The following is a 16027-nucleotide window of genomic DNA, read 5'->3' as shown; positions in this document are numbered from 1 at the left end:
GGATGTTTGTCACTCACTGACATGCAATTGGTGGTGGAAGGTGGGAAACAAGTTGGTTCTGTTGGCTCCCACAACTAACTAACTATGCATGCGAATGAGAATAGCAAGACGGTAAACACGCATGTGCACAGTCCTACCAAGTCTTGCACAAGATTTACCGTATTTTCAAGTGTACAAAGTGCACCCAAAAGCCTTCATTTTCTTCAAAAGATGACCTTGCGCCTTATATGCAGGTCCGCCTTATAAAGTAATAATAATAATACATTACATTTTAAGCGCCTTTCAAAGCTCTCAAGGACACTTTACAGTAACAGACAAGCATAGGTACTATAATAAATAAAATACAATCACAAATAGAATGCAATAAATAAAATACAATTATAAATAGAAACAAGAGAGAGAGAGCTACACAAAAGTCATATTGATAATCAACAAGTCTTGCAACTACTGTCAGCAGCCACCGACTCCATTTCCCCCGTAGAATAAGTAGCACATAACACCAGGGTCAACTGTAGCGCCTTATAATGCGGTGTGCCTTTTATTTGCAAAGCCTTTCTCTGATATATTATATTTGGACAACTTTTGTCATTCATTTGTGCACCTTATAGTCCGATGTGGCTTATATATGGAAAAAGTTTGAAAATACACCATTGATTGGGGTAAAACTTGGAGTCTGGTGCACCTTATACACCGCAAATAATGTACTCTTCGCATTGAAATAAGACGCCTAGTGTGTGTTCACATTTATTATGATAGATAATATTCCTTGATTCTTTATACCTTTCTGTCGCAAGCCACTCGAGACGGTTCAACCAAGTTCAGTCGGATGCTTTCATCCTCAAATTGAATGTGAAGATGTGTCAGGCTGGCTCGGCTCATCGTTATCCAAAAAGCTGTTTTCCATCTGAGGTGCTTTTGTGGGTTGACGTATTAAGCTGCGGTGAAGGCGAGGTGATGTTCACTCAGTCGGAGACCAAACATGTCTTCCAAGGGCCAGAGGAAGGCAAAGTTTTGTCCATCCGTTCGTTGCACGCCATTGCCTACGCCTCTCTCTCTAAAGCTCACCTCAATTTTCTGACACTGTAACCGCAACCTTGCCACCTTCATCCCCCCCCCCCGGGCCCCTACAGAACTGTCTGTCGTCTTTTCTGCACCTCGCCTGTCTCACTGAAGTATTACCGTCTCGTTTCCCTGCGATGTGTGACATGTCAAAGGTGAACCACATCTGATCTCAACCGGTTTCTGATTCTCCCCCATTTGTAGCCCGTGCCCATCGACGACTCTTTCTGCGGTCTGGACATAAACCAGCCTCTCGGCGGCTCCCAGTTGGTGTCCGGACACACCCTCTACACCGAGACCCGCGACCGCATGACCTCTGTCATCTCCTACGTTTACAATGGCTACTGTGTGGCCTTTGTGGGGACAAAGAGCGGGCGCCTTAAGAAGGTGAGTACTTCTTTACCTCTTTCACTCTGAGTGGCTGAAACAACTTGCGTATTGGTCAGTTGAAATGTGACTGTTCTAAAGTGCTTCAACTCTGCACAGATGAATCATGCGTCCCTCCTTGTTTTTTTAATGCTCCCTGTCAGTACATCAGCGAGATTTCATGATGACGGCAGGATCACTGTAGTTGTCATTTCCAGTTGCTACTTAAATGAGCTCCGATGTCACCGCGTTGAATAAACTGCAATGGACGATTAATTTTAATAGGCACCTTTGCGCCTGAGGCCCATTCAAAGTTGGCCCTTCTCCTTTGCTCTCACCCCCTGGGGTCTTGGATGAGGGGTGTCGGTGAGTGTGAATGGCTGCGGGCCAGTCTATAATGAGGGACTTGTCACCCAGGCCACAGAAAACCACATTTTACACAGGACCTGCTTGCTTGAATGGTGCAATAGTGTTTGGGATTAGTGTGTAATATAATGATAGTATACGTTTAAAAAAAATATATTTTTTTTTACTGAAATGTTCTTGGTTTGAGTTCTTGATAAACTAATACAATTGCTTTTGTGTTACGGATTTTGTCAGTTGCTAGCTTGGGTGAGGCAAATTTTCTTTCTTTTCGAACTGACGTACAGTACTACAAGAGGGATGTTTATTCATTGATGTCTTGAGCGGTTTGAATACTCAAGTTCATGCCTCCCTCCATCACTCCATCCCTCCGTCTATTTGTTTATTCATTTATTTATTCACCAATTTATTTTCTTTTTTTATGCTTCTTTTTGGTTTATGTATTTATGGGAGGTGTGTCTTTTATTTAAAAAATGTTTTATTCCATGCTGTTACTAATTGTCTTTACATTTACCCTACCAGGCAAGTAGTTTGATACACCTCACACATAATCAAAGTCAAAGTCAGCTTTATTGTCAAATATGCTAATATGCATGACATAGAGCACAGATGAAATTAATGTCCTCTCGGACCCAGCGTGCAAGGCTAAAAAGACATACAATTGACAACGGACAAGATATGTAATTTCTGAATGTAAAGTGAGGTAGTGACGTAATGTAGTAATGGCAAAAAACAAACAACAAGAAAGGGTTGAAGTGGTTGAAGTGAGGTCTTGCAAAGAAAAGAGAAAAGAACAAAAAATAGAGTTCAGGATGATAGGACAGTGTGTAGCGTGTCCTCAGAGATTGGTGAGTGTGGCAGTGGAAAGGGGCAGGGTGGGCAGGGCTGGGAGGGAGTTGAGTCTCCGGACTGCTTGGTGTCAGAAACTGTCCTTGGCCTGCTGGTCTTGGCTCGGAGACTCCGCAGTCTCCTACCCGATGGCAGCAGGATGAAGAGCCTGTGGGTGGGATCGCCAGCAATCCTGATGGCTCTGCGGGTGAGGCGGGTGTTGTAAATGTCCTGAAGGGGGGGGGGGGAGACACCGATGAACTTCTCATAATGCTTGCTTTTTAATTACCAGCAGCAATGTGTCCCAACTTCTCCCCACACCACCATCCACTCTTTCCACCCATCCCACAGCAGCTGCTGCAAAGGACACAAAAGATTGCTACTTAAGGTTTTTAGACAGCTGTTTCTGAAAATTCTTCCATACATGCTGCTCTTGTCGCCAAGCTATTTTGGGCCTCTTCCTATTCATAATTTAATCAATACGTCAGGCTTTGGAGAGAAGAAGATTCACTGGGATGGATTCTGCTGTTTGTGCTGCTCAATTATTTACACCACTTTGTTTCGTACTTGCTTAAATGAGATGAGACACCAGAGTGGAGTTTTCTTCCATTGTCTGACTGGCCCGAGTTCTCCTGAGGCTGACAGCTGCCATTTGCTGTCACCTGCTTGGGAATCCATGCAAAGTAGCGTTGCCTGCTGCTGTGTACTGAAGCCGGCTGCTCTCAGGGGCGTGACTGTAACCACAGTAACACCAACACCGGGAGGAATTAACCATGATGGGAGAAAGGCCACCTACAATGGAAGTGTTTTTACACGCTCCAGTAGACAGAGCAGGAAATGATTGCTGAGCTTTTCCGCCCCCAAATGGCTTCAGCGCACAGGACTGATCATTCAATTTACCCAACAATGGTTTATTTAAATATCAGGTCGGACATTCGAGGTCGAACACAAACTGTCATGGTCACCCGGGTTCAATTTGTTTACTTTTAAATATAATCCTTCTTTTTTTTAACAAGATTAAAATTGTTGTTGACCGTAAATTTGTTTGATTCAAATGCAACAGAATGGCTGTGTTGTTTTTGGAATATTTGAATGATGACTATCGAGCATTCACTTACTTATGTAACAGCCCAGCACATCGTTTGTCAACTAATTCTGTGTCAGTTCAGTCTTTTTCCAGAAAAGATAGAAAAGATCTCTTTCTATCTGGTGCCCATGTTGAATCAGAGCCTTTCCCAATAGGCTTGGGGACAAAGATCGCCAGCCAATTACAAGGTGTAATTAGAAAAAAAGTGATCTTCTGCAATATTTATTTTGCAAAAACCAAGTAATCAGAGACGTGAAATGATGACATCGCGATGAGATGAGCAACCATTTATTTGGTAATTGCTAAAATACCCTGTGATCTATACACCAGAAAATTATCCTCAAATCATCTCCCTCTTGAGTATGAAGGCTTGCGAAAAAACATCCCCAGATTGCAGAAATGATTTTGTTTGTACAACACTTTTTTTTAACTCAGGCCAAAAATGTTCACTGTTTCTGAAATTGTATTTCAATTATAGTTCACTCCCATCCCTCATAAATTCAAAACGGGTAACATCAAACTCACATATAGAGTTTATATACGGTATTTGAGTGGCAATGTGAGATATTTTGTCATTGGAAAGTACTTTTTCTTTCATCTGAGTCCAGAGAACAACTTATGTAAGCATAGAATTGACTTTTTATGTTGCATGTTGATTTAGTCGAGCCTGGACAGCAGCCCCCCTGTGGTGCAGACATTTCTATGCAAATACGTCATTGGATGCGGATTAGTCACAATTTGCATGCGAGCGCACGCTGCGATGGCGACATCCTTCCGATGTGCATGAAACAGTGACCAAATATAATTGCAGAAATGGGCAAAAGCAAATATTACCTCTGCAGCGGGTTGTCAATAATGACGCATTTTTTGTGTCTCCAAATGTGGAAAAAGGTGGATGCGTTTTTTTATCGGGGGTGTTATCCTTACACAACCTCAGGTGTCCCGAGGGGTAGGAGACCCCTGCACAGGGATGATAAGCTCTCACTGAGCGTGCTTGGACGCTGCCGGCTTCCTTCACAAGTCACAGCTGTAGGGTGACAACATTTCAATGCTGTGCCAATGATCCTGACTCCCCTCTGCCACTTTTATGGGGGGGGGGAGGGGAGATCAAGAGCAGTAGCATTGGAGCGAACAGCCCCAACAAGTCATCAGAGGAAGATATGAGAGTAAAAAGGAAGCTGAGATGTTGTGTCTGCGTGTGCTTGAGGAGGTTTACGGGAGAAACGACATCGAAAGGCAAATTCAGTGCTACTACCCAAGCAAGCAAAAGGCTGCACTCCTGCCTGTAATTGGATTGGCTCCCTTCCCATAGAACCATCACACGCCGAGCCCGACACCCTTTGCTTCCCCATTCAATCCTCAGCCTGCTCCCAACAGACCGGCTGCAGGATATACGGTAACTGCTCCCAGGGCTGTGCAGGAGCTTTGCAAAGGCAAAGGTGGTAAAAGGGAAGGTTCCTTGCAGGCTTTGTGCAGGGGATTGTTTAAGGTTGAGGCGTTAAGAGTGAGCAGTCACTCAGAAGGTGGGGTGAGCAAAATGGGTCGGTTAGCTTAATAAAACTAACACTGACATAGGTATGTTACTATTTGCTATTCTGGATGCTGAAATCTCACATTGAAAATGACTTTGGTAACGGTTAAGCCACAGGCGGTAAAGTCCAGGCCTGGAGGCCAAATCTGGCCCGCCACACCATTTTATTCAAAAGCAAATCAAATTCCATGATGCTTGCTAAAGTCTGAACCAAAATGTCCAATTGTAAAACACAATAAGAGTCATTATTTTTTACTTCAAATCTGAAAACTAGTTCTTCATTAATTTTTTGTTCGCTCTGTGGAGGGGATGAAACATTATAATGCCTTCCCCAAATTCATAACAGCCCTCCAGAGGAAACGGTAACGACAATCTGGCCTGCAGCAAAAAATAGCCAATGAATCCAAAAGGATATCTCTCCAACTACATTCTCAATGGAGTTACAGTATTTCGTTTTCTGAGGATGCAAACCATAACTCGACATGCATGGAGAGTTCAAGCTCAACACCGATATATCACATGAGATCAAACGGCTTTAAAATACTTTCTTCTTTTGATCGTTTCCCCCTCTTGTTAGAAGAAGTGATCATCACAAAAATCCCTTTAAAGTCTGAGCTTTTGGCCCGCCTCAAATTTACCGTTTGTACTCGGGATCGGTATGATGAGACAGCTGTTCATAGAGAACATGTTTAAGCAATGCAATATTTGTTCAGTGGATATAAAGGTATGAAAGTGAGAGTGAGTGGTTGCTTGTCTTTCTGTGCCCTACGATTGGCTGGCAACCAATTCAGAGAAGCTGAAGAAATGTGATCATTTTTCCCAATCACTCGTGCCCAACCTTACACCTCCATGCCGTCATGACGGATGTGGGAGTCCATTTATTTTCAACTTGGAGTAACTTCAGTTGAGAAACTTGTGCATGGCGCTAATTGATTTTGGAGGCCAGAAGGTGTTCACCTCAGCAGAAAAGACCCAAAGGGGAAAAAAATCAATACTATGGGGCCATGGATGTTTTTTTTTTTTTTGTTGTTGTTTCATGTAGAGCAAGCCAAGCCACAATCACAGCCGAACGGGATAGTGACACCGCCGCTATATAAGCCAAGCTTTACACTTAAAGGACAACCGACGTCTCCGGACAAGTTGTGTCCTCAATTTGTAAAATGGCTTCAAATGACTTCTACTGAGCGTATTTTACAAAGATTCCACCGTATATAGCTATATTTTACCTTTTAAGACTCGCGCTGAATAATCAGGAAGTCTTGTTTTTGAATTGGTGACGAGTCCGTACGTGACGTCACTGAAGGAACGCCCCTGGCCGAAAAAAAGACACATTGTAGCAGTCCTTCCATCACGTCAATGCATTTTGCTGTGCTTGTTTGGTCTGAAAACCTCATGTTGCACCAAAAAGAGCCAGAAGAGGGCGACAAAGCTCCATATAAGGAATTTATCAGCCTGTTGAAACGGGCTGATTAATTCCTCACAGGAGCTTGGACGCCATTTTCTGTCTCTTTTTTGGTGATCCAATTCCCCCCAATGTTGCCTCACAATGGCACGGAATAAATTCTTTAATCGTTTGCAAACATATATGCTTTCCTCTTCAGAACTATTTGAATCATATTCATAACTGGATGTGTAACAAGAAAGCATCTTCTCCGAGTCTGAAGCCATTAATTTGATTCTCCAGCAATGCAAGACGTCTGGGCGTGACATCACGAACTGGGGGCGGGACTTTCTGAAAATGCCCAATTCGCAGCTCAATTTTTTTGCAGATTTTGGACACTTTAAGTCATTTTTATTGGTGTTTTGATTTGAATAAAAATATCATGTTTTGGGTATTTTAGATGCTATAAAACTTTTTCTGATGTCGGTTGTCCTTTAATGTTCTATTTAAATTCACACTAGCACTGATGCTTCATAGAGGCCTTCAAGAGGACAACTCAGAGGAATCTCCCCAGGTCAAATTACCCAGTGCGGTTTATTCCAGTAAAACATCAGCCAAGAATTGCATCATGCAAATTGGAGCCGTCCTCGCGTGCGTGGTGTGCAAAGCAGACGTATCCCGCGCTGGGCTTGACACTGGCGGGGAGTAACGACAACATTAAGGAGGAGACGAGCTGTTGGGAGCTCTTCCTTTGATACGGACGCTGACGGGGGGGCCACGGCGGCGCATGTGAAATTGGATGTTAAAAGACATGCCGGCGATAGATGAATGGCGGCGTTAAAGGCGAGCACAGCGGAGACGCATTCTCGATTCCCGCCGCTCGACAGTGACAAACAACATCATCCATCGTGTGTGTGTGTGTATCCCTCATGTAGACGCTGGGGGTTAAGCGCTATTCAACCTGGGAGCAGATTGGGTTCAAGTCGTAGTGGGATTTGTTGTGGTGGGTCTTGCAATTTCGTTATTCTTTTAGGTAGTACTTACTTACTTGCCCAAGTCCAGAAAATTGCACATAAGAGCTGTTTTAAAGGACAACGGACACCACTTTTTTTTGTTTCCTCACTGACATCAGAAAAACGTTTTATAGCATTTAAAATACCCTAAACACACAGGATATTTTAGTCAAATGCAAAACACCAATAAAAACTACTTCAAATTGAACCCGGAAGTGGCCAGTTTCAGAAGGTCCCGCCCCCTTGTTCGTGACATCACACCAGGACGTCTTGCCTTGCTCGAGAATCAAACAAAGGCTTCAGATTCGGAAAAGATACTTTCTTGTTACTCATCCAGTGATGAATATGATTCAAATAGTTCTGAAGAGGAAAGCATACATGTTTGCAATCGATTAAAGAAGTCTTTCTGGGTCTTTTTGAGGCATCTGGACAGATATGTAGCACCCAAAAAATGTAGAAGATGGCGACAAAGCTCTCTTGAAAATGGGCTGATTTGTCTGCTGGGAATTTGTGTGAACTAGTAACAAATAGTCGTCTTGGTGCAACACACAACGATTCATCATCGCATTATTTATGTGTTTTCCTTCTAATTTCGCCATCAACACAAAGTTTTCAGACCAAGCAAAGTACCGCAAAATGCATTGTGGGTCCTTTCTCGGTCAGGGGCGTTCCTTCCGTGATGTGACGTCGGGAATCGACACCAACAAAAAAAACAAGACTTCCTGAATATTCAGCGCAAGTCTATGAATTTAAAACTGCATGAACTTCGGGGAACTATATTCATATTTTCAGTAAACTGTGTAAGCGATCCTGCAGCCTCCGGGAACGTTCTGCACCTTTTGGTTTTGTTTGAAATTGGGAGCTGTTTACTTTTTAAGACATTCTGACGACTCTGGAACTTACGTCGACTTTTTCCTAGACTTTTGAAACAAAGTTGTCTATTGTCTACGAAGATTTAGTTTACAGGCTTCAGTGACAAATAATTTGTATCGACCCTAAATAAAATCACTCTATTATGCAGTAAAGTTCTCCCTATTGAGCAGAGGCACCAATTCACACTGTCGCTGAGTGGAAACACAATGTCTGCAACGGAGTGAACCACTACACCATCAGTATCATAACATTTACAGGTGAACCTCAATATTAAATACACTCTGAAGGTTATACAAAGGGGAAATCAAATAAATGAATCAAAACGCCTTCATCAGCACAGCGATTCTCGATGAAGACCCCCAAAAAATGTTTTGAGCAAAAAGCAGAAAAGGGTCTATGTGCAAATATATGATGAAATATGTTTTACGACGGCAATTGTTTCCATCTGAAAAGATCTGTACATTTGAAAGATTTGTTTGTTATGGTTCATTTGTTACGTGTCTGATTTTGTGAGATATAAGGCATAGTATTGAAGTGCCCTTTGTAGTGGCTTTCATTTGGGCGTACGTACGGTTTTGGCCCACACTAAAGTCCATTTGTGATGTGGCAAGCAGGCTTCCAAGCACAAATAGCTCTGCCTGGAAACTCCAAGGTTTTCTCCTGTCACACACTGTGCGCCGGGTGTTTGTGTTTGCTGACAGTCAGAAGTTGCCTTTTGGCTCTTTATCCAGGAAGCTTTCAGCCTTGACGAGCGTCTTCAGGGCTAATTAATCCGTCCCGTCACGCGCTGATGAGTCATTTGCAGTCTGTTTGGACGTGACGCCAGGCAGCTGAGCTGGACCACTTCAGAGGGTGGTTCAGGTGTTTAACTGCGCCCGTTTCCTATCGGGCTGGTTGGCATCGCAGCGGGTTAATGTCCAGCTCGCTCGGCTGCCAAATCAGGATTGGGAGAGTGTAAATTAGCGTGGCATCGCCGAGGGCCGCAGCTGATCACGATGCTTCAAGGGTCGAGGTGCTTGAAAGGCTCGTAAATGCACCCAGCTGCTCCCGCCGAGCGCTCGTGAACAAGTGGTCAACAACGCTTTCTTCCACCAATTTACACCCTCCCCTACCGCTGAGACCACAGCAGAAAGAGAAACGTGAAAGGGAGGCTCGCGACAACAGCTGAGGCTTGGGATAACAAATAAATGAAATCTCATCCTGTCGGCAAAGTGGTCCAAATTACTTTGATCGGGAGCTCCTTTCAACTTCATACATCTCAACCCGCAGAGGGTTTGCCAAAGAATTATGATGAACTTTCCTACAGACCTGATCAAGCAACGTGGGGAATTTGATCAATTTTTCGTTACATTGCGTTATCAGGCCAATCCATAGCACCGACGACGGCGACATAATGATTTTTCCAGCAGATAAGTCGATTCATTCATTTAATTTCCTGTCTAAATGGGCTGCAAAAACTAATCAAAACAGAAAGTCAACAAAGATTAAAGTGAAGCGCTGAATGGGTAACTTGCCTGCAGAGCCAATATAACACCAACAATGAATATAGAAAAAAAAAACTTTGTCAATGTTTGTTTTACTCTGAGGGGCGAATTCAACAACTTTCTCGTGATGCTAACCTGTAAACAATGGTGCAAAGAAATAGCGTCTAATCCGCAATTGACGCAAATGGCAAAACATGTCCACTAACTGAGATACCAAGTAGAATGCGCCAATGGTATTTGCACATATTTAAATGAGGGAATATGTATTCATTTGCTGGAGGAATTGCTCACCTCTATGCAAATGAGGCGTATTGATGCCCTCTGTGTGTTGTTCTTAGATGTAGCCGCGTTTTACATTGCACACGAGCTTCTTCGACCACACGAGCTTCTTCAACCTACATACGTCACACATAGTTTATGTTTGATGGCTAACTCACCATTCTTTTTGAAGTAGCGCTGATTGTCCTAGTTTATAAAAAAAGGGATTTTTTTTCTTATCGGCCATCCATTTGATCTGGTTGACTTCCTACTTGACCTCCACTTGACCACTGTTCCCTCGGTCATCAACCTTAATCCTGTAAAAGAGGCCAAGGAGGGCGACGGGCAGGATTCCACATCATTCATCATCGCCATTTCGCAGCTCTGGCCCAGGCTCCCCTAAACACTTGAGTAGAAACAGGCCGGCGGAGGTCTGGTGAGTCCACGGTTGCACTCAAGCTAGCCTTAAATCTTCTTTTGCTCAGCCTTTTATTTTCTCAGCAAGGCCTTAAACGCGTTCCACCTTAGTTCATTCTTGATTCTCCATTGCATCCCTCTTCTTTGCCCCATCCTTTCTGTATCTTCTTGCTCTTCTACATCTTCTCCTCCTCTGCTGCGACGATCACAGAGGCACATTCTACCCTGCAGTGATCTCATTAATCGCATTCAAACAGCTCTCTCCCGCCTCCGATCCGTCTCCCACTCCTTTCTCCTCCACTAATTGCTTGCTCTTTTCTCTGCCGGTGTCTCCAAGGAAGCGTTTTTCATTATCTAACAACAGGAGACTAATGCTCATACAGTGCCTACATTTTTACTACACACAGATTCTATAATCGCAGCCTTCATTCAGCCCAAAGACATACAGCAAACGTAGCCGACTCCCAAAGGACGCGAAGACAAGAGTCGTGTAAATCCACAACGATGTTATTGCTGTGCAACTCGTTCAATCCGTGCTTCCATGATATGAGCCGGTTTGTCGCGTTGCGTTGTATGACTCTGCGACTTCGGAAAGGACCGCCGACTGCAATAGAAGGCGATTTCATTTGTCATGAGACTAAGTATGACGCATTTCGCCAGATATTTGACAAGTTGTCGTTGTTTCGCAAAAAACAGATATTGTCAAAAATTGACAACATGCAACGACTTTGTTCACGTCACCTCTTGCCTAAATCATCATGATACGAATAAATGTTTACTAAATCTTGGATTAACCCGATAACACGATGAAGGTTTCTTTTTTTTTTTAGTATTTTATGTTTTTATATACGTTGCCCTTTGGGTTGTAGGTTGATCCTAAATTCCCATACCCCGGGCGTATGTAAACGTCTGAGGCCAACTGTGTCTTCTTTCGAAGCATTCTTGTGTTCCGATTATGCAAAATACATACAAACGGGGAAGTCCAGCACTTGGATGCCAATTGCTTTGTTTAATCTGCAGCCAACGGAGTGACCAAAGGGAGAACATATTGAAATTCATTGAAATTCTTATCAAGCGGGGTTCTGAAAAAAAAAAATGTCTCAGAGATGGTGTAGCCCTCACTATAATTTTCCTCTCCTGAAGTTGAAAAGTCAGTCATTTTCATCAATCAAAGAAAAATAAATCTGTCAATTAAACACCCTCTTAGTTTGCAGCCGCGGTGAAATGAATAAAAATGTCTCTGATGTCATTTTGATGTCACCTGACCTTGCTGTCGTACGCAAAGGCACCGAGACGTGCGCCTTGTTTGCAGTCAAGAAAACAAAATCCTAAAAATAGATTAGCAAGCCACGTTGTCAAAGTGGATGGCTGGCCCAGTGCCAGACAATATTGATTTACTTTACAAAGCACATGAACGGGCCAGATAACTGTGATTAGCTAATGCATTATCGTTGCCTTTTTTTGAGTGCTCCCAAATTAGATTAAAGGGGTGATTGGAATGACAAAAGGGGAGGACATAAACTAATACTTGGTAAACTTGAAGCCATTTTTGACCATAGAATTGAGTGGAAACTCAAAGATGGAGCACAAGGACGAACAGGGTCAACGTGGAATGTTTTAGTGTACAATCAACTAACTGTTTAACATTATTAATTTTCTATAATGGAAAACTGATTTAACTCTATCATGCACCCTGTAATTTAATCACATGATCAACTGTCCGCCGCATTAACCACTGTCTCAGAAAGTAATTAGGTAATTAAGTAATGTAGTAAGTAAATAAACAAATAAATAAGTAAATAAGTAAGTAAATATTTAAGTAAATAAGTAAATAAGTACGTAACTAGATAAGTAAAGACACAAATAGACAAATACACCAATACACAAACAAATAAATACATACATAAATGAATAAATACATGCCTGAGTAATTGAATAAACGGGACCTCAACACAAATGAAGTGTTTCCTTCACTCTTGGGTTTGTCAGACATCATGCCAAAAGTGATAAAATACATACTATTTCAAAGATGATAGTAGCTTTATCGTAATGTACATTTATTTGTCACTTAATCTTGATGGATGAGCAAATTGTTATACAAAGAATTGTTGCCCAACCAACGGCAAAATGACTGAGGCACTTGTTCAGACGGGCTCTATGAGCTATGCCTTTTCTGACCAGACGCCGATGCTTTACACTCTGCAAGTTGGTCCTGCGTCATGATCATGAGAAATTAGGTTGAGTGCTGAAGCGCCGTCTTCCTTCTTGTTGGGAGATGAAATACCACAGCCTTGAGATCCTCCTGTCTATCGCATCATCTGACAGTGACAGATTGAGGGAAAGACAATTGTCCCCTTTTCTTTGTTTGGCTCTCACTCCAGCAAGCCTCGCAACATCCTCTAGCGCTGTCGTTACAACGCTTCATCTTTGTCCTCGCGCTAACGGAAGAGCCTGCCACCCGCTACTCCAACCGACCATCAGTCTAATGAAGTGTGATGAAGCGATAATAGCATGTGATAATATTTCACCAAGGGGGATCGTCATTCCCGCAACCTTTACCTGTTCACCGCTCGAATATTAGTATGCGGCGAATTTGTCACTGTGCGACTCTACACTGACATTTCAGACCTCATTTATAAATGCTGTCATCCACTTCAACAGTTATGTGAAACATTAGTTGTCCAGTGTGTTTTAAATACATTTTTTTTTCAATGACACTGGCAATAAAATGATTTTTGCAGGGTTTTTTTTGCCTTTCTATTTGGAAAAAAATCTTCTCATTATACCTTTAACTTCGGTTCTATAGCCGCACACCTTTTTTCTGACTACATATTAAATGTGTAACATTCAGTGTGTGTAACAAGGCTTCATAATATTCCGAGGTCCATGCAACTGTTTCTCTATTCAATCCTCAAGCTGTCACGAGTGCCAGTCCTTTTGGACGACAGTTACTTTGTGTTATATCCACACAATCGTACATTGTATTTTATTGCATTTAGCTGTTTTTGAAGACAATTTGTTACACAATTATTGCTTTGGAGACCCCTTATGAAGGAGAGTTTCCATAATGATTGTCAGACAAGTGAAAGTCACATGGGAATATTTGCAATTGCGAAAAAGCACCTGCCTCACTAGAGCGCCAGTGTCCCGATGCGAACATATTATTAGCCAGGTCGAGGTTTTCAAAGCACAGAGCAGCAGTGAGCGGCCTCCCTCCTTCACAGGTCAACACCGTCACCACTGTTACTCATTAAACCCTAATGGTTCGCGCTTGGCAAAACACCGTGGGGGCCTCTGGAAACTTGACTAAAGGTAGGGGTCAAGGCCAAAGGTATGGGTCAGGTATCCCTAAGACGGAGATGTGATGATTTGTTTAAATTTAAATGACAACACAGCTGCGGGCCAACAACAGTTGTCTGTGACTCATAGGACAATTTAGAAAAACCTACCCAGAATAAATTGCTAAGTGTTGCGTTGCGACGTATAGCTTCATTTGACAGCAGCTGTTGGCCTTTCTGGATGCAATGTGTGTCATGTTTGTTTGCACCAGTGGACAATAGACGAGCAATAAGCCAGATGAACCAGTTCCAGGTGAGAGTTGTTGCCAGTTAGGTTACAGAGGGAAAATATCTTGTCAAGATCATTTGCATGTTGATTCCTAAAGGTGTGTTTGTGTTTACATTGTATATTGCCAGTTATGATCATTTGAAAGTCAATTTAAATATGTATCTTCACCCAAAGTCAGTCACCCGCAGCCTTACTTAGGAAAAGAGGTATGAAGAAAACGGATGGATATTTTGCAAACTGCAGAAATGCAAAACAAGAGATTGAAATGTAATCGTAACAGAGACCGATGTATGTGTTCATAATGTATGTGGCTATCTTTCGGTAACATACTCCCAATGTAATATTTCAGTTCAATTTTGTGATATCATATTTTTTATTAGTTTTACATGAAAGGGCTAATATGCAACAACTGTTAAAAGCTCACCAGACCTCAAATCATCCAAATTAATCAAATTCCAACAGAGCATAAATCAGCAAAGTCAAACCAATTCGGTGTTCATCTGTCGTGGTTTTAGATTGTATTTTTTTTTTTGTACACTCCTACCCACGTGAATAGAATTGTGGCATGCTCTGTGTATCATTTCTTTATGAAATCAAGCCTGGTAAAACTCATTCCCCCTTCAATCCATTGATGGCCTTTAATAAGACGATTCCAAAATCTCTTGAACATAAGACAAAAGTTAAAATGGAGAATTGACTTCATAATTTCACCATCGCAAAAAGTAAATCATGAATGTGTTAGCACATTCCAATTGTAGTCACCTATTTGTATGAGGGAGGTGTTTGAGAACTCCCTTGATCATACATTGAAAGACACTGCATTTCACTCTATTTCAAGAGTGTTTCATCACACATATAAGCATGCACCCGCACGCATGGATACATTGGGGAGGAATGGAGAGGAGGGCTTGAAATGCCTATGTCACGGGTTTTTAACCTAATGAGCAAGGCTCTGGCCGGGTGAGCATTTGGAGATGGGGGTGGAGGGGCAGGTATGTACTGTGTCTGGACCACGGGGGTCGTGGCGCTCAGCCCGGAAGGTGCGGCAGATCGGATGACTGAATCATCTCGCTGGGCTCGTCGGCTCAGAAGGGAATATGAGGATGTTTGGGTTACATGCTCATCTCATCAGACGCTGTCGAACAAAGTGCAGATGATCAGATTAGCGGAGCGGATCGGCATCCTCTGCCGGTTGTCAGAATCTGGCTGTCTGAGCTTATTGATGAGAAGATGCAGAACAAGATCATGCTACTTTGCTAATGACTACATACGTGTCATGATTATCTTTTTTGTCAACGCACCCCATATTAAAGGCCAATCAAAAGGGACGTCCTGTATACACGCAGTCCACCAAATCAACAACTGAGAGGCGCAGCGGTTAGAGCACACGGCAAAATAAGAGAATGTAAAAGAACTAATAGACCTCAACATATTAAATGAAGATTTGATGGGAATTATTATCCCAATGAGAATTTCTAGAGGCAGTTCAACAAATATGGCCACATCAAGACCAACATGTGAGCGAAGAGAGGCGTTTTCAACGCTTCCAAATCAGAGAAGCAGACTTCTGGAGTCAGTCTATGAATTATTTGACTTTTAAAGGTCCCTTGCTACTTCAATCAAGTTCAGCAGTCATTGCACATTTTGAAAAATGCCCAATTGATACTCCCACCTACCATCTTTCACTCTCTACAGCTAGGCCAAGCAGCAATCCCTTATAAGGCCAGACGGAGCCCTTATCTGTCCTCTAATTTCCAAATCAGATCTTCCAGTAACACAGACGGTTTATTTGGGATGAAG

General features: G+C 42.6%; 1 protein-coding gene and 1 long non-coding RNA gene across 3 annotated transcripts in view; one reads left to right on the top strand and one right to left on the bottom strand.

Moving 5' to 3' along the window:
- Positions 1-16027, top strand: part of plxna2 (plexin A2) — a 163564-nt gene that overhangs the window by 40818 nt on the left and 106719 nt on the right. For both annotated transcript variants that reach the window (XM_089014559.1, XM_089014549.1), the window contains exon 3: positions 1264-1446. In XM_089014559.1, the coding sequence (XP_088870685.1) occupies positions 1264-1446 (183 nt within the window). The remainder of the gene's footprint in view (positions 1-1263; positions 1447-16027) is intronic.
- The window catches only part of LOC148904124 (uncharacterized), a 388679-nt gene that overhangs the window by 273354 nt on the left and 99298 nt on the right, over positions 1-16027 (bottom strand). The window lies entirely within an intron of this gene.

This window comes from Hippocampus bargibanti, linkage group LG01, assembly GCF_051943395.1.
Source record: "Hippocampus bargibanti isolate YZ-2025 linkage group LG01, ASM5194339v1, whole genome shotgun sequence".
Taxonomy (NCBI): domain Eukaryota; kingdom Metazoa; phylum Chordata; class Actinopteri; order Syngnathiformes; family Syngnathidae; genus Hippocampus; species Hippocampus bargibanti.
This window is presented reverse-complemented; position numbering and strand designations above follow the sequence as displayed.